This window comes from Octopus bimaculoides, chromosome 11, assembly GCF_046866305.1.
Source record: "Octopus bimaculoides isolate indiv1 chromosome 11, ASM4686630v1, whole genome shotgun sequence".
In the NCBI taxonomy this organism is placed as follows: domain Eukaryota; kingdom Metazoa; phylum Mollusca; class Cephalopoda; order Octopoda; family Octopodidae; genus Octopus; species Octopus bimaculoides.
Window position 1 is genome coordinate 54,010,027 of NC_142938.1, and position 20,014 is coordinate 54,030,040.

Consider the following 20,014-nt stretch of genomic DNA (forward strand, 5'->3'; position numbering starts at 1 on the left):
TTTGAGGATAGTCAATAAATACAATGCTTTTTGCATCCTAAAACACTGAGGCCATCACCTTTCCTTCAGCTGAAACGTCCTTCACTTTCTTTGGAGCAGAGGAGGAGGGTGTTTCCACTGCATGGATTGACTCTTCATCTCTGGCTCAAAGTGATGAATCCAATACTCATCTTGGGTCAGGAAATGTTTAAGCAAACCAGCTGGGTCTGCTTCAAACAATGTCAGATTTTCTTGTGATGTGATCACTCATTAATACAAATATGTTTCTACACACCTGTTTTGTGAGACATATGTAACACCTGATCTAGTGTAGTTTTTTTGTGTAGTGGAACCTAGAACTGAAACCTTACGGCTTTAGTAACTAGGATCTGGCCGCACTCAGATCAGGCAGTGTTCCCTGAATAACAACAAATCATCTTGAAGAAATATCACCTCAAATCATTGAATGTTCTATCATGTTTCCATATAAATAAGGGTTTTAAAAGCAAAAGCACACCAGAATCAACATAGAGATTCCAGAAGATTCCAGAGAAGATAGTCGAATACAGGATTTTGGTTGCTGATTTATTTCATCTTCAATGCACTTCTCCAAACATGTACCACAAACACAATATCCTCAGCTTTCACCACACAAACAAGTGGCCAGCCAATTTTTAATCACAAACATGCCAGAGGTGCACACAGGATGCAAAGACAACAAGCCCTTAAAACAGGCAAGTTTCCTTCGTTGCAGCTCAACCCTGGTTTAAAGGAATCCTCGATTATAATGAACAGAGTATTTTTCCTGCCTTTTATGCGAAGCTAATTTTTTCTTTTATTAATGTAAATATGAACTACATTTGCTTCTAGTGACCCCGCAATACACTACTGGCAAGCCACTCTATAATTATGAAAATATTGTGATATACTGTAAAAATAAATGTTATTTAAACAACATTGGATTTGATTTTATTATTGGACAACACACAGCCTTAGCATCATGCTAATATATCAAGACCTATTTAATGAAAGATACACTTGACTTAGAACATTCTCAGTCAGACTTTTAAAGATAATTTTGACAATTTTCTTAAAAGAAGCTAGATGTCATTTCAGTACATCATGATACAAGAAGCAGGTTAAAAGTGGTTGTAAAATGACTAAGCACTTCTTCGTTAACTCACAAAGAGAAGCACAATACTTTGTGGAAGGTTTTTTGTTGTTTAGTTTTTTGTGCTTTTTTACTTTTTGTAAATCAACCAGGTGTTTGGATTTTCCCCCAAACTAGTTCCAAAACATTTCTTAAAGCTTCACTAAAAATTAGAAACAGTTAAGACCAGTCTTTCTGGTGGAGAGGATTTACCTGCAGGAGTCCTGTGTCGATGCCATGTAAAAAGCAATCATGCTGGTGTCATGTGAAAGTGCTCATGCAGTGCTACATAAAAATCCCAGCACACACTGTGAAGTGGTTGGCTTGAGGGAGGGCATCCAGCCATAGAAACCATACCAAATCAGACTGGAGTCTGGTGTAGCTCTCCAGCTTGCCAGCTCTGATCAAACCATCCAACCCATGCCAGCATGGACAACAGACAGTAAATGATGATGATGATGAAAATAAAATTGACACTCCCCCAAAAATGCAGAGAAAAATTTCTTACTAAATTTGGTTTGTTCAATGACAGGATGCATAACTCACACACATACAAACAACACTAGTATCTCTAGAAGATGGTAGGAAAAATAATTGCAAATTTAAATCGAATTAAAATCTTATTTAATCAACATTGTCCAATTGACCAATCAACTAAGATTGCTAGACCTTCCATCAACCCAGAAGTTTCTTTTTTCAAATATTCAATATGGCTGCCAACTTTTACTCTGGACCATCACAATATTATTTAATAGTTTTTTTAGGCAGCAAGCTGACAGAATCGTTAGCAAGCTTGACAAAATGCTTACATAACACCAAAGTCAACTTTGCTTTTCACTCTTTCAGCATCAATAAAATAAATATCAGTTGAACATTGGGGGTGATGTAATCAACTAATCCAGTGATGGGGAACATTTTAGTGCATAAAGGCCACCTTACAATTCATCATCCCTCATAGGGACTGCATTAAACAAATTATTTTTCTTTTTTTAGTTATTTTATCCCCTAAGTAATTTATTAGTAATCTAATAAAAGAAAGACAGGTGTGTAGAAATCGAAAGCATGACTTTTCAAATATTTTATTTAAGTAGGTACATTGTATATAAATAATAAGTAAATGAATAATAATTTTATAAAAAAGACAGCTTATGAACATCAAGTATATAACATTTTCAAATATTTAATTTAGGCAAGTAGGTTCTTTTTATGCAAATTAATGACTTCTTTGTATTCGCTTTTTTTGAGAAAGCATTTTGATATCAGGCTCTAACAATGGTTCTTAGTTTCAATTGTTCCTCTAAATGCTCATCTGTCAATTGTGTTCTCAGTGAATTCTTGATTTGCATCAAGTACAAAAATGTGGATTCACAACAATATGTTGAAGAAAAGCAGGAGATTAGTCGGCATGCATGTTCACAAAGACGAGGATATTCTACTGCATTTTTCCATATTTCAATGGGATTTTCTTTCTTGTCAAACAGAGATTTCAGGATATTATCTTCAGACTTTTCAAGGAGCTCCATTTGTAATTCTTCAGGATATATCAACTAAGTGAGGCTGAAAAGCAAGTTTCAGAGTGATGTTATGTTTTACAAAATCATTAAATCTTTTATTATATTCTTCTATTAATGAGTCTAACACTGACTCATATTCTTCAAAAGATTCATAGATATCTTCTTCATTTTCACTCATTACCTCCATAAGCCAAGGAAAGTGTTCTTCTGAAAGTTTTGTTTGAGCCAAAAGGAACTTAAAATGCCCAAATTTTTTGCCACATATCATAAATACATCTATTTTTGCTTTACAACGAAATGTTTAACTCCTTTTGTTTTGACATCACATCACATAAAAATGCAACATCTCTGTAAAAATGTTTGTTGTTTTCTTTGACTAATACTTTCCCTTGCGACAACCAGTGTACTTATGAGTGATAAAGCAAATCCCTATTAATTACTTCATCGTCCACATGTTTCGAAATTGACAATGCTTCAGGGCATTTGCTCGAATACAGGGTGCATATAATATTTGAGGACAGATTTATATTTATAAAAAAACAAATACATAATAACAGTTAATAACTTTATTTAACAAAAAATGCTATGAGGATAAAAATAAACCTCCTTTTCTATAATGTTATTCAATAAAGCCACCTTCAGCTTCAACAACTGCTTCTATATGAGATCTATTGGGTTGGCAACTAAGTTCCCGCCGTTTTTTTAAATCTTGGAATCTATTTTTTTCGAGAATTCTATTTTTGAATCATTTTGGAATCTATTTTGTATTTTTTATTCTAGTTAATTTTAGTTAATTTTTATTTATTTTCAGATCATTAAAATGGAATGTCAAGTTAAAAAAAAACAAGCATTTTCGACACCTCTTTCTTTTTGCTTTTAATCAAGGTTCTAAGTCCACAAAAGCTGCTCGCGACATTTGTGCTGTGTATGGAGAGGGTGCCATAGCTGAAAGAACTGCTCGTGATTGCCAAGTTCAAAAATGGAAATTTCGACTTCAAAGACACACCTCATTTTGGTCATCCAGTTAAGTTCAATGAAGAGCAATTAAACCAATTTTTGCCTGAAAATTCTTGTCAAATGACAAGGGAACTGGCAGAGAAAATGGAATGCTTTCACACTGCTGTAGAGAAGCATCTTCACTCGATGGGAAAGGTTCAGAAGTATGGAGCATGCTTTAAGTGACAACAACAAAAATCAATTGTGATATCACAAAACAAGCAAGACATTTTGCCTCCACTATTTACTAAAAAATATTGCAATTCCCAGTCTTCATTGAAGATCCTGTTTCCTTCTTTCAAAGTTCATTTTAATTTTTTTTGACATAATTATGGGTTGAAAAGAAATGTATTTATTCTTAAAAACCATTAAAAAAATGAAAGTTTAATAATGAATTAGTAAAACCAGCCACACACTGAACCAAATAAAACAGTCTTAGACAAGACATGATAAACTTGCATCCAAAACCATGTTTTTGGTTTTGACTTGAGCAATTGTTACTACCATTCGAGACTGAACAACATTTAGATTAGCTATAATTTTTTTCTGTAATTAGTACTATTATTTATCATTACCTAATTGTTGCAGAAATAATGTCAAATATCGTCAGTTTGCAATCTCACAAAATAATGACAATTATTTTGTGACCAAGATATGACCAAGATTCCAAGAACATGGTTTCCAACACTGGTTGATAGTGTCTCGTTTAGGACTGTTTTGTTTGAAGCAGTATGCAGCCAGCTTAACAGAGTAACAATGAATACGATCATTGTATCACTTATCAAGTCTCAAAGTTAAAAAGCAAGTCTGTAAAATTAACGCACTCACTGGTGGATTTACAGTTTCAAATAAAGCTATAACTAACTCAGTCTCACAAAACAAGTCAGTATGAAGTTGGCCATGACTATGCAATTACTAAGTAAAATATGTAGCACAAATCACAATGAAAAGGAAGATGAGACAGGAACTCTTTGTGTATCATACATAAAGTCACTTACTCCCACTAGGCTGGTGTAGCTGACAAGGAAATATTCCCTTTATATACTTGTTGCTTTGAGTTTAAATTCATTGGGTTCAAAAAAATGCTTCCAATCACTGGGAGTGACATCACTAAACACAGTTAACTTTCCTTTCATCTATGTGTGTGTGTATTGTAAGTTTAGTGTGTATAATGGTTTTAGACAAAAAATATTCAATGTCAAAAAAGAAAGAAAATATACCAATGGCTGCACTTGATGGCCTGGAAGGCCGCAGATTCCCTATTTCTGGACTAACCCCTTCCTCTGAAATTGCAGGCCTTCTGCCAAATTTTAAAACCTTTATTTGATAGTTTCTTACACATATTAGGTGACTACAAAAACAAGAAAATTATATACATTATTTACATTTGACGGATATTTGTCCTCATCTTGTTTGTTGTTAACAATGTTTCGGCTGATATACCCTCTAGCCTTCATCAAGTGTCTTGGGGAAATTTCGAACATGGTTTCTCATTCCTAAGGTATTTTTTGATGTTATTATTATTATTATTATCATTATTATTATTCAGGTCACTGCCAGGAATCGAACTCGGAATCTTGGGGTTAGAAGCCCGCACTCTTAACCACTATGCCATATGCCCATGGGCATATGACGTAGTGTTTAAGAGTGCAGGCTACTAACCCCAAGATTCCAAGTTCGATTCCAGGCAGTGATCTGAATAATAATAATAATAATAATAATAATAATAATAATAATAATAATAATAATAATAATAATAATAATCATAATAACATCAAAAAATACCTTAGGAATGAGAACCCAGGTTTGAAATTTTCCCAAGAAACCTGATGAAGGCTAGAGGGTATATCAGCCGAAACGTTGTGTTAACAACAAACAAAATGAGGACAAATATCCGTCAAATGGAAATAATGTACATAATACATTCTTAAATATAGAATTGAAGAAGATTATATTACAACAATTATAAACTAGCAATCAGTGACAATTTGACAACCCTGAAACTCAATTTTGTCCTATCAAATTTCTTGAAATATCAATTACCTTGCAAAGTAACAAACCCAAGTGCTAAAAAATTTTATATTTGAAACCACTTTTTTTTTCTGTTTCCCTTTCTGCTATTGCAGAGAATCAGCGAATTCATCAAAAGGTTAAGATGGAAAGCATTTTATTATGATTCAGGTGGGAAACACTTGAATAACAAACTGGATAATTTATGACATGAAAACCTACAGACCTCCCCCCCCCCCCACCTCACAATCCCGCACAACTGAAACTAGAAAAAGACCTCATTAACATGGTGAACAAACTGAAATTCTCAAGAACTACAAACCACATCCAGAAGAAATTAACTGACATTATCTCTCAAATAAAAAATTTTGATAACATACATGTTCTTCTGATAAAAGAGTAAACCTTTATTCACTACCTACCGATGCCTATAATACCTTTATCTTGAAAGAATTGAACTCTAAATATAAAATAGTGGCCAATAATAGACTGAATGAAATTAATAAGAAACGTTCCAATTTAATTAAGAAGCTAAAACTGCCAAATAGAACTGAACTCTATGCCCCTAAAATTCCACATTTCACTTTTAAGGACAACAAAGCTAACTTCGAGAACAAACTTACCACCGTTAGGCTAATCTGCCCAATCAAATCGGGTTTGGGCAGGATTAGTAAGTCTATCATTGATAGAATCATCCCTCATGTTAAAAGAAACATGAACCTCCCACTTTGGATATCCACAGGAGGTGTTATAACCTGGTTTTGTTCTTTAAATAACAAAAAGAAAACCCATTTTATTCAATTAACTACTACCAATCCATTAAGCCTGATTTACTTGACAAAGCAATTAATTTTGCAGAAAAGTTTACTAGTATTACACCATTATTGAAAATATCATCCTTACCACAAGAAAAACACTGATATCCTTCAAAAATAGGACATGATCTGACCTTCATGACGACTTTGATGTTACAATGGGAAGCTCAGATTTTGCCCAGGTCATAGACATTGTTGGCCTATTTCTACTCGCAAAAATTAAGGAAGAATTCCCTAATATCAATGGGGGCCTGTATAGAGACGATGTTTTATTCACCATATCTAGATCCTCTGCACAAGCAACTGATAGCATAAGGAAAAGATTAATTAAATTTTTTAAATTACACCATTTGTATATTATATTTGTAAATGTCACTAAATGTGTGAACATATTGGATGTAACATTAAATCTGGATAACGGCTTATTCTATCCCCACCACAAGCCTAACAAAACTATCAAGTATATCCACGCCTTATCAAATCATCCCCAAAGTGTCATTAAGGGTATGATCAAAGGTGTATCAATAAGGATATCTAATTTATCTGCAAACAAAAAGATCTTCAATGATTTTGCACCTCTTTACAACACAGCACTAAAAGACAGTGGATTTTATAGAAAAATATATTATATTAAAAACACAATATCCATCAAATGTAAATAATGTAAATAATGTAAAAACACAATATTTAAAAACAAATTAGGCAAACTTGTGAATTCAAACATCAACACACCTCCCATGAACAACAACCCCACCGAATATAGAAACCAACAACACTTTAGAAGATACTATAGTTTATTCAATTTTATATAACAATAACTATACTGGGCAGAATAGGAACAACTCAGGGAGGAGAAGAGAAATTATATGGTTCACACCCCACTTATCCCTCCAGGTAAGAAACCTCCCTAAGTTATTTTTTAGCATTATCAATAGGAACTTCCCTAATATGAAGAACAATAAGAACCCTAATATTAAAAATAGAAAGACTAAACCTGGAAATAAAACAAATAAAACATGTAACTGTCGTAATAGGGAGCTTTGTCCCCTAAAAGGTTTCTGCTTAAGAAGAAATGTCATGTATAAAGTCTCAACCCTTAATGAACCTAAAAACATTTACACAGGTAGTACAACTGATTTTAAAATTAGATATAGGGTGCATACAAACTCATTCACTAACCACGAAACTAAAAATTCAACAACACTAGCTACCCACATCAATAAATTAAAAATGCACAATAAAGAATTCAGTCTGGATTGGTTTATAACAGAATCCACACCATATAATACACACACGAAAAATTGCAATTTATGCACGAAGGAGGTGGTCCACATAATCCATGCCAACAAAAATAGCTTACTTAATAAGATATCTGACATCATAATTATCTGTAGACATAAATATCTTTCAACTTTTAAATTCTTCCCCCAAAATAATTAGCCTATAGGATCCTAATCTAGCCATCCTTTATATTATGGACTCTTCTTAAAATATCATTATATATAGCATCGTAATATACCTTAACCTGTAATTTTAATTATATCATCTGCATGTAGAGTATGGTTTGACTAAACATTCATTTTTCAAAAAATTTTCAAACCTCTCATATCTCTTAAAATTTTAACTCTCTGAATCCCTTAACTTGATGAGAGAAGTATAGAAACTGCTATGGTTGGAGTTAGCTCATCCATATCAACCTATATCTTCTTGAAACAGCCGTAAGATTTTGTACCTATTTTATACTAACTCTCTTATCTACCCTCCTCACTGATTCTAATACAGACATTCAGACTTCACAAGTACATCTATGCATTTATATGTATGTATTTATATATTTATGAATTTTTAAATATTTATAAATCTTCGCATTTATAGGTGTTTATAAATTCTTATAAATTTTTATCATATCTCATATATGTATCTATGTATATTGTATACTGTGGAGAATTTCGATAATTTGAAATGAGTTGAATGAATATATACACCGACCTTTGAAATTTGTTTCTCTGCTTCTTAATCTTATATTCCTGAAGCTCCTCATAAAATGTAACATAGCTCAAGTTATTATAAATGCCAGACCCTAACTAGCTTTCACAGTTTCTATTGTAGGCCTATGGAGTCAATACTTCATCACAAAGAATATTTTCTCCAGAGACAAAAACAGTGTAGTGGTGATTATATATATCTATAAATATGTATGAGTGTTTGTATGTATGTATGTATGTATGTATGTATGTATGTAAGTATGTATGTATGTATGTATGCATGCATGCATGTATGTATATGTATGTATGTAGATATATATATGTGTGTATGTATATCTGTATACAAGTAATATATGCATGTGATGGATTCTCTTGTTGATTCCAATATATAGGGATCAAATAGATTTTTCTTTTCTTTGTTTTCCTTTCACTTCTGAAGTTTCTTGTGAGACTTTAAGCCTGCCAATGATTCACAGACAACAGACAAGTTCATGAATTAGCCATAAGAGAAGACTGTTAAACAAAATAGTTCTTTTAGATTATTGAAACAGCTTAATTCATAAGTTTATTCTGTATTTATAGCTAGTTAGCTTCCATTTGTTGAGAATCAATGCAGTTTTTTTCATGTGTTTCAGGGGGAATCTTTGTAATTTTCTGGTTAATTTTGAACTTATCCTTCTTCCTTAGCAATGCTTTTGGCTATGCTTCTCCTTCCATCATGGAGCTGGCTATACATTACATGACCAATCCATCTTAATTGAGATCACAAAAGAAAAGAGTCAGTGCCACCAATTGTACATTTAGAGTATAGGAGAGTATTGTAGTTCGCTTGAAGCATTGTGTATTGTTTGTAAAGAATAAAATGTTTAGAATGGTATAACAATGCACTATAGAACAAAAAATGGACTATGTACCTGTTGTAATTTGGTTATCTATAGTCCGATGATATTTCAGAATTACAATTCCTTCTCCAGATCTTCTTTGCTGGAGTCTCCATTCTAAATTTTTTTATTCTTTAGAGTATAGTTCAGTATTCAAAATTTTGTCATTCAGGTTGTATCCACAAATGTTCCAAAGACAGAGCTGATGAAAGACATCAAGCTGGTTGATATGGGATCAATAGGGTACCCAGGATTCTGATCCATACAGGAGAGAAGAAAGGACTATAGTATGGTAAACATTAATTTTGGGGTGGAATTCTGCTTTAAGCACCCCATTTAACCCCTCATAACTTTTATATTTTTTTGGTATTTAAGAAAATTCTCTCTAAGGCTGATAGTAAAGTAAAGTTTCTTCCTGAGTCATAAGGGCCAGTTTCCATGGCATACATATTCTTCACCTGGATGGGACACCAGTCTGTCATAGTATTACTCATCTTTGCTAGCTGAGTGAACTAGAGCAATGTGAAATGAAGTGTTTTGTTCAAGAATACAACACATCACCTAGTCCAGGAATTGAAACCACAATCTTACAATCATGAGTCCAGCACACTAACCACTAAGCTATGCACCTCCACTCTAATGCTAATGTTAAGACGGAGTATTACTCACATTAGAGAAAAGAGTAACAATCTCCTGTGATTCATAAAGAGATGTCACATCAAGAGCAGCAGCAACAGTGAGCAAGAAGTCATATACCTTTGTCATTCAGATAATTGTTTTGGCTTTACTTATAAAACTCCTACATATATATAACGTATACCTATATGTTATCAAATTGTAGTTATTTTTGGTGAAAGTACAATCAAAAGCTACTGTACCCAACTCACTGTCTTGGATTATGCTTAAGAGTTTCTGTCTGACAGCAGGATTCTCTGTATAGTAGAGTCACTCAACTAATGAACCACTACAGCAGTTATTCATAAACTTAGTGATTTATGACACAAAAGTTATAGAAATCTTATACATACATACATATATATATATATGTATATATAAGTATGTATACAATATATATATCATCATCATCATCATCATCGTCGTTTAACGTCCGCTTTCCATGCTGGCATGGGTTGGATGATTTGGCTCAGGACTGGCGAACCAAATGGCTGCACCAGGCTCCAATCTGATCTGGCAGAGTTTCTACAGCTGGATGCCCTTCCTAACACCAACCACTTCAAGAGTGTAGTGGGTGCTTTTACGTGCCACCAGCACGATGGCCAGTCAAGCAGTACTGGCAACGGCCACACTCAAATGGTGTTTTTTGCGTGCCACCTGCACAGGACCCAGTCCAGCAGCACTGGCAACAACCTTGCTCAAATATTTTTTCACGTGCCACCAGCACAAGTGCCAGCAAGGCAACGCTGGTAACGATCACACTCGAATGGTGCTTTTTACGTGCCACCAGCACAGAAGCCAGTCAGCTGCTCTAGCAACAATCACGCTCGGATAGTGCACAGATACCAGGCATCGAATTTCATTTCGATTTCAATTTCACTTGCTTCAATAGGTCTTCACAAGCAGAATTTAGTGTCCAATGAAGGAAAGGTATGCATAAGTTGGCCGGTTACACCCCTGGCATAGGCCATGGGTTATGGTCTCACTTGGCTTGCTGGTTCTTCTCAAGCACAGCATATTTCCCAAGGTCTCGGTCACTAGTCATTGCCTCGGTGAAGCCTAATGTTCGAAAGATGATGCTTCACCACCTCATCCCAGGTCTTCCTGGGCCTACCTCTTCCACAGGTTCCCTCAACTGCTAGGGTGTGGCACTTTTTCACACAGCTATCCTCATACATTCTCGCCACATGACCATACCAGCACAGTCATATCTCTTGCACACCACATCTGATGCTTCTTAGGTCCAACTTTTCTCTCAAAGTACTTACACTCTGTTGAGTATGCACACTGACATTACACATCCAGCGGAGCATACTGACTTTATTCCTTGCAAGCTTACACATATCCTCAGCAGTCCATGGCCCATGTTTCAATTCCATGTAGCATGGCTGTTCGTACACATGAATCATACAGTCTACCTTTTACTCTGAGCGAGAGGCCCTTTGTCACCAGCAGAGGTAGGACATCTCTGAACTTTGCCCAGGTGATTCTTGTTCTAGCAGCTACACTTTCAGTGCACCCACCCCCACTACTGATTTGGTCACCTAGGTAATGGAAACAATCAACTACTTTCAGTTTTTCTCCCTGGAATGTGGCAGAAGTTGTTCTCTGCACATATTCAGTGTTTATTGCCCCTGAGCATCTGCCACATGCAAAAACTAACTTCCCAGTTAGCTTTCCTTTCATATTGCTGCACTTCTTATGTGTCCATAGCTTACACTAGGTACATCTTATGGAGTTCCTACCTACGCCTTTTCTACAGATCGAGCAGGGCCATCTACCTGAAGGGATTTGTGGTTTGTCTGCCATCCTACTTATTAAGACTTTGGTTTTAGCTAGGTTGACTCTAAGGCCCTTCGATTCTAATCCTTGCTTCCACACCTGAAACTTCTCCTCTAGTTCTGATAGTGACTCAGCAATTAGAGCAAGGTCATCAGCATAGCGGAGCTCCCAGGTGCTTCCTGTCTTGAATTCCTCTGTTTTAGCTTGGAGGACTATGATAAATAGGAGGGGGCTGAGGACTGAACCTTAGTGAACCCCTACCTCTACCTGGAATTCTTCACTGTACTTGTTGCCAACCCTCACCTTACTGACAGCATCCCTGTACATAGCTTGCAAAGCTCTCACTAACCATTCATCTATCCCTAGTTTCTCTCAATCCTCTTTTGTACACAACCTTGCAATCTGCAATACCTCTCCTGCTTATCCTCATGCTGCAAAATGTGCAAACCTCTTACTTTGGCTTCTGCTTTTGCTAAATATACCTGACATCAGTGTCTCTTCTAGATATTTCATATTATTGTGTGTGTGTGTGTGTTTTTGCATGGGTATTGATATACAAGGTGACCACAAAGTCTGGACACAGGCAAAAATAGGATGGCATGCATTAAAAGTACCTGTTCTTTGTCAATATGATCATCTCTTGCATCCACTGAGTAGTATCAATTGAATTCTTTCTCCTTTGGACAAACTCATATTCAATTTGCAGTAGGAAAGCTCAAAAATTTTAGTGATATTTCCCATGTATCTAGACTTTATGATCACCCTGTATAAGCTCACATACTTACATTTATTATCATGCGTTCAACCTTAATGTATAACTAGACCTTAACAGGCATTAATGTTATTCATTTACATATCACTAGTCATTGGCAGTGTGTATGTGTATAGGTTTTTGTGGATGAGTTGACATACGTTACACTTTAATGTATGTTTAATAAAAACAATTAACCTTGCTTTTTTTAGCAGACCTTGTCACTAATATACAACTCTCTCTCTCCAGAACAAACCTCTAAAGAATTGCTCAATTAGTTTCATTGGTGTTTCATTAGGAATGTTCATTCATGTCACCTGTCATAGTGCAAGAACTAACCATATACTTATGAAAAAATACAATGAGTAACAGGAGCCAATTTAACTAACTTTCATAACAGTACATTCACTGCTAGGGTACATTAATAACTTAAGAACTGACACTGTATTTCTGTAAATAAATTGTGAATATGTGAACGTATGTTTGACAAATGATAACGCCAATAACTAGTTAAATATTCTTTGGGTCATTTGTCCCGAAGAAAGGTCTCTCGTGTTTAAATTACAGGATCAATATTTAGGTTGAATATTTGTTAATTTGTTAATTGTATAAATGTTAACTTATTTTACAATTCATACACACTACTATATAAACGTCAACGACTATACTGATTAAAAATATGACAGCGAGGAAGACCCCTAAACCATCGAGGTTGTTGTGATATTTAAAAGTACATGTCTCAATACTTTATGTTCATTATTAATACCCCCTGCCAGTGAATGTACTGATGTGTAACGGAGTAAAATCGGCGCCCGTTCTATTATTTTTCATAAGCTGTCAGCTGTTATACTCTGTAGGATAAATACAAGTAGACACTTTCGAAGACATAAACAACCAGTCAAAACTAGTCGAGACGTTCTCAGTTTCGTCCTGAAGGCTTTATTTATACCTTGAGGTTGAATAATTAAACATACGTGGTGAACAATTTATCCTCGCATACACTGTCTCTGCGCTTTATATATATATATATATATATATATATATATATATATATATATATATATATATATATATACATACATACACGTGAGTGGTCTAAGAGATTATAAGTGAAGGGAAAGATACACTCGTATATCTGTCAGTAAAGTGGTTATATTATTATCCGAAAAGTATATACTATAGCCGTGATGGATATTTAATACTATACTTTTCGGATAATATATATATATATATATATATGCATACATATATATACATATATATATATAGCGAGAGAGATGCATATACACACATAGGTAGCTTGATCGATCGATAGATAGATAGATGGACATAGACGTATATACACAAACACACACGCGACATGTGTGCGCAGTTAATCTACGTAACGCATGTGCTTTGTCGTTACTGGATATTCTCTTTAAGGTCGCGGTTGAAGTTTTAATAAGTAGGGATTGACTGTAGATTATGCCCTGTTTATCAGATTTTACTATTTCCTTAACTTATGTAGTTTCCATGCATGCGAGTAAGGTGATTATATGTCTAACTTGTGAACTAACATCACATTTAACTTGCAGCTGCTAATAATCACTAAACTGACAGGTTGTTAGAAAATGTGTATAACTATATAACTGTCTATACGCCTCATGAGTTATGTATGCAGTCAGGGAGGGGTTAAACGAAGAACGAATGCTTAAATAAACACACGCACACAGAAGAGAAAAACGCATTTAAAAAATCTAATGTGAGAGGAATTCTAAAATTTATTGCCAGAAATCTGTAACATCCTTATTCGTCAAGAGATGAGTAAATAGATTTCTGTCGATGTGTTAATTTTTGCTGTTACATTGTTAATTAAATAGAATATATATATATATATATATATATATATATATATATATATATATAATGAACGGGCGTACATTTTTGTGTTAGATATATATATATGCTCAAATTAATGTAGGCATACATTAATATTTTCATAAATTATGATTACCGAAATCTCGATGAAGAAACCTCAATTCAGCGATACATTTAATTCTATTCACAGATCATGTTGCGTTTATCTACATTTATACTGAAAATATAATTTGAATACCTGATAATTCGACTCGCAAAATAAATACCGATACATTAGCAAAACGAATGCAGAAGAATTTAAATAAAAAGACTAAACATCAAACGCTGGTTTTATGTCACAGTAACTTAATGTAGTTAGAAAACGCAAAAGAAAATATGATCCTTAATCTATAATACCTTTAAATACTGTTATGGTTCTAGAATATTGTGAGAAGCTGATGTCTAGTTATGCAATATATTTGTTGTATTATCGTTAGCATATCTCTTATTTAAATATTGCAATTAATTTTACGCCAGTAGTGTATAGAACTTTAATATAATATATATGACGTTGAAAATAAACCGACAAGGATATTATTTTGTGATTAATACCTATTTTTAGGGTTAATATCGATGAATGAAATTAAAAGAGAAACACAGGACATTGGACTGAAGATGGAGATTTAACCCCCACCACTTCCGGTAAATACTGAATTATCTGCCCCTGTTTCTTGTTAATCCAGAATTATTCCTCATTATTCCACAGAACAACTGATGTTGCTTAGATAATGAGACTACTGCTGCTGATGGATAATATTTATTAATTAAACGCAGAAATATTATATTTACACAAACTACAACATTAATTATTATAGTTTTTGTTTGAAATATTCATTAAAGAAATCTGTCTTTGCTATGATGCGCATGTCCGGAAATTGTGGTTGACAGGTTCCAGTGGTAATTTTAGGTTCCAGAATGTCTTCTTGTGTCATGAAACCTAAACAGAGAAATATGAAAGAAAAACAAATACGTGATTGATAGCAGATTAATTATATTTGGATATTACAGTTTTAGCAATGTGTGCAGCTCCTGTTGAAATATTACGAAGAAATCCTCAAGAAGATTTCGAACTTATTCAGCGCGTCGGAAGTGGAACGTACGGTGATGTTTATAAGGTTAGTCTTGTTCAGTTTCTCACTTACAAAAAAAAAAAAAAAAAAAAACGTTTATCATTGACGACGGTATATCACGGTGGAAATCTTATTAAACCTAACCAGGAAGACTGGCAATTTATAATCTGCTTTAATTGTTATGTTTTAAAATGTTTTGTGTCAAGTGTCACATTAAACAGTTATACATCTATAGAATGGCAATATTTTTATGAAAGGTTTCTTTTGTTTATATATCCGATTCCATAATGTTTCTCAGAATCTAACGATGAATAATGCCTTTTCCATTTTGTTTTATCCTTGCCAACATGAAGAAATAACCAAAAGCTTGTATATTATATATATTTACGTGCTAGATACACCCAAATATATTTAAAACATAGTGGATTGACACGCAATGTTACTGATTATTATCTTACCCAAACTGAAGACAATTTTATTTATTTATATACATATTTTTTTTTTGTTTTTCAAAGCAGCTAACTGTTATTTTGATTACTCTAATTACAAACCTCCTGTTTTATTAACATTAACATTATTTCTCTTACAAGATTGTTGTAAACTGATGAAATGTTATTAGTTGTTCTATTAGATTGACTAAAATGTCATTCAGCTATTGCGACTCATTTACACAACGTATTCTCTATTCTCTCACTAAATTCTTCTCATCTCAACTTTGTTGTGTAGTTACTTCACATTTTTTTAAATATTCAGTTATTCATCAATTATTTTAAAATATTAAGATTAAAATCATCGTTGTTGTCTTAGTTTTTATAATAAATAATAAACAGGTCGTTTCTCTCACATTGCAGCATCTGAATTCCATTTGTGTCTCTAAAGACGTCTGTAGTCGTTTCTAAAAATGTAGGGTATAAAACTGATGCTAAGCATCGAGTTAGTTTAATGAGACATTTTGTCTTTTGTAATCTGGGTGTTATTCTAATATAATAAGCGACCTCTTTCTTGTCAATTGTCTTTCAAAATGATTTATTTTGTTTCTTGTGCCATTAAAGGACATCAGAATCATCTTTCCTCATCATTGAACTCTATGGGTAGAAAATATTTCTACTACTTAATTTATCCTCACAATACGAAACTTATGACGTAGGAAATAGAAAATTACAAAATGAATGATTCAGAAGTGCTAGTGCTATATATATATATATATATATATATATATATATATATATATACATACACACACACACACACACACAATTTAATATCATCATCGGGCACGCAATTTCGAAACTTTCATCTCGACCCTGGATAATCTTGACACTGTCATATACATAGTATATTTTATGATTTAAAAAAAAAAATGTACAATCATTTTTCTTTTCTTTTTTTTCTTTTTCAAAATCTGTTGATTATGTAATGTGCCGTTAATGACGGCAACTTGTGTATAAAATGATCAAAATAGAATTTGCCAGCGACTTGTTCATCCTGGAGATTGCAGCGCACAGCATTTACCTACCACCACCACATTGTAGTGATAGTTGTCTGCTGATTAGTAAGTAGATGTAGACACACACCCGCCCATAAATACACCATATATATATCTATATCTATATATATCTATCTATATATATATATATGTATATATATATATATATATACACACACACACACACACACACACACACACACACACACACACACACACACACACACACACACACACACACACCACACACACGCACACACTAACGATAATGACTGATTATATGTCTTAATTTCAAGAAATTCGTACAGTACCTACCTATTCGTACATTAGCTATATTTTAATATCGTCCTTCTTCAGGACTTCACCAACTTCTGCGTACTTTGATGGTGGTGGTGGTGGCGTTAGTAGTAATAGTAGTAGTAGTAGTTATTAAATATAAATTATATGAAAAACATAGAAGTAATTAACTAAATATATTTACGCTAAGATTATTTGTGCAAATTCTTGAAATGACTTATATTATTTGGATGTCTTTCCAATTTTTCTCCACCTAATGACAGACAATGTGGAAGTGGTATTTACTTCTTAGCATGAGCACATTTCAAGATTTAAACCTCAGAATATTCCTTCACTCATTCTAACACCCGTTTCCTTTGTGCATGTGTCCCCAATAAAAGCCTTAGTATATATTCAAATTATTAGATTTGCAGAACAATCCAACCCTCGCTAAATAAAAAAAAACAAGTGAACAAATGCATTACGTTCACAATGATGAAAAATCCTTGGCAAAAAATTTTTCATTTTTCGAATTGTTCTTGTGGAGATACCACTTTCTAAACTAGGTGCAGTTTAATTTATGATGCTCATGAGCTGCGAAATGTTAGTCATCTAAATTATATACAGACTGGAATATCCACCATTAATTTAAATCTTTAAACATTGTAGCCTCTCGCCTACATATGCGTATGCATGTTTTGCATATACACATGCATATATCTATATGTACATATACGTTTGTGTGTGTGTGTATATATATATATATATATATATATACACACACACACACACACACACACACACACACACACACACACACACACACACACACACACACACACACACACACACACACGTACCATCATCATCATTTAGTGCTCGTTTTTCGTGCTGGCATGGGTCGGACAGTTTCAAAGGAGTTGGCAAGCTAGAAGAATGTACCTAGTTCTGCTTGACTACAGCTGGATGCCCTCCATAATGCCAACCACTTTGCAGAGTGCTTTTTACATGGCAGCAGTACCAGGAAGGTCATCGATTAGCTTGTAAGACAAGTGGGGAAGTAGTATTGAGGAGGTGGCTTCGTGCCAGGTGAAGAGAGATTAGAGTATGGTACAAGGACAGAAACAGGTGTCTTGCAGTAGAGGAGTTACAAGGCTACTCCAGTTGGAAAAAGAGAGAAGAGGGAGACAGAGAGAGATGAAGAAAATGTTTTGGGGCAACCCACATTTGTGTGTGTGTCTGTCTTCGTGCAGCTCTCTGGCTTACCAATTCCAGTTAAATGATGATGATATATATATAAAGAGTGGGCATATGAGAAATCCAAGACAAAGATGTATGTATTTGTCAAGCTTCATTATGTTCATCTGTATCATTACCTTCATCTTAGCTTGTCTTGGATTTTACTTATAGCCATTCTTGATACCTAGTCCTAGATGAAGAATTCAGAGTTTAAGTTGAAATTCATTTGAGCACTAATGAGCATATCTTGCTCTCATCTATTATATATATGTGTGTGTGTGTATGGTTGTGTATATTTAAAAAAAAAAAAAGACTTCTATGGCAACTAACAGAAAGGGCAAAATACAGACATCAATAACCCTTTTCATCTGCTAATTTTCATCCCAGAATTATTGGGATTTTGGCACTTAGAAAAAAGTTTGTGTCCTTCATTTAGAAAACGTCAGAGCAATTATATATGTATATAGACATGTATGTGTGTGTATGTGTATTCACACGCAAAGACATGTATGTATATGCATTCACATGTATGTATGTGTACATATATGTTTGTTTATATTTATATGTATTTAGTTATGTGTGTGCATGCGCTCGTGTTTATTGTTTTGAATTGGCAGCAATCAAATCCTAACTGACATGAACTAAAACAAATATCACCTCAGTTTGGAAACCAAGCTCGTGCTGTCAGTGAGCTATTAGTGAAATAATATCAAAATATTCATTTCTGATTCAACTATCATAATAGATACACGAAAAAGCTATATTAACCCCAATAAAGTGTAAATGTGATGAATTTTGGACTCTGTGATAAATCCTTCTAAATTGGTGAAATTATTCCATGGAGGTTTTAAAATCCCACTATATAGGCTAATCTTCAAGAAAGAAAGAACACACACACTTGCACCATCATTCTTCTTAGAAATTTACTTGCTTCTCAACTTTGCAGTGGTCCTTGCTTTGTTGTGAAAAATGTTTCTCTGTGTTACAGATGTAAAAATAAAAAAAATTTGACGAGCTGTGCCAAGGGTAAAGATATAATTCCAAGAATTTCTTTGGTCCCAAAAATGTGCCTTTCAAATTTAAGCAATTCGGTTTCCAGTTTACCTTTCATATGCAACAAGCATGAACAAGAAGGTACAAGGAACAGACACCCAGATTGGTCTGAATCAATTTGAGACCTCAGTGTTTTGCCCAGGGTTTTCCAATCTGTTCTTTTTAGTTTCCGACAGAAAAATGAAGTATTTTGTATTGCCAGACATTTCAATAAATATTTGGAAAATATACAATTACTAAAATAATTCTTGTAGACCAGTGGTCCTTACTAGAGTCCATATAAGATTTTGGAAGTTCAGGCAAGTAAAATATTAAATTGGGGGCCAACAATAGTATATATAGGATCTGTGAACAAATTTTGCTTTAGGTGTATTTTTTGCAAGAAACAGCTAGGTTTGTTTCTCAAGCGTTTTATGTAGTTCAATCTACACAAGTTAATGTGTGAAAAACAAAATA

General features: G+C 33.9%; 1 protein-coding gene across 4 annotated transcripts in view; it reads left to right on the forward strand.

The window, feature by feature from the left end:
• Positions 1-15,317: 15,317 nt before the first annotated feature.
• Positions 15,318-20,014, forward strand: part of LOC106880942 (mitogen-activated protein kinase kinase kinase kinase 5) — a 122,379-nt gene continuing 117,682 nt past the window's right edge. For all 4 annotated transcript variants that reach the window (XM_052971794.2, XM_052971796.2, XM_052971795.2 and 1 more), the window contains exon 1: positions 15,318-15,549. In XM_052971794.2, coding sequence (XP_052827754.1) covers positions 15,451-15,549 — 99 coding nt within the window. In that variant the 5' untranslated portion in view covers positions 15,318-15,450. The remainder of the gene's footprint in view (positions 15,550-20,014) is intronic.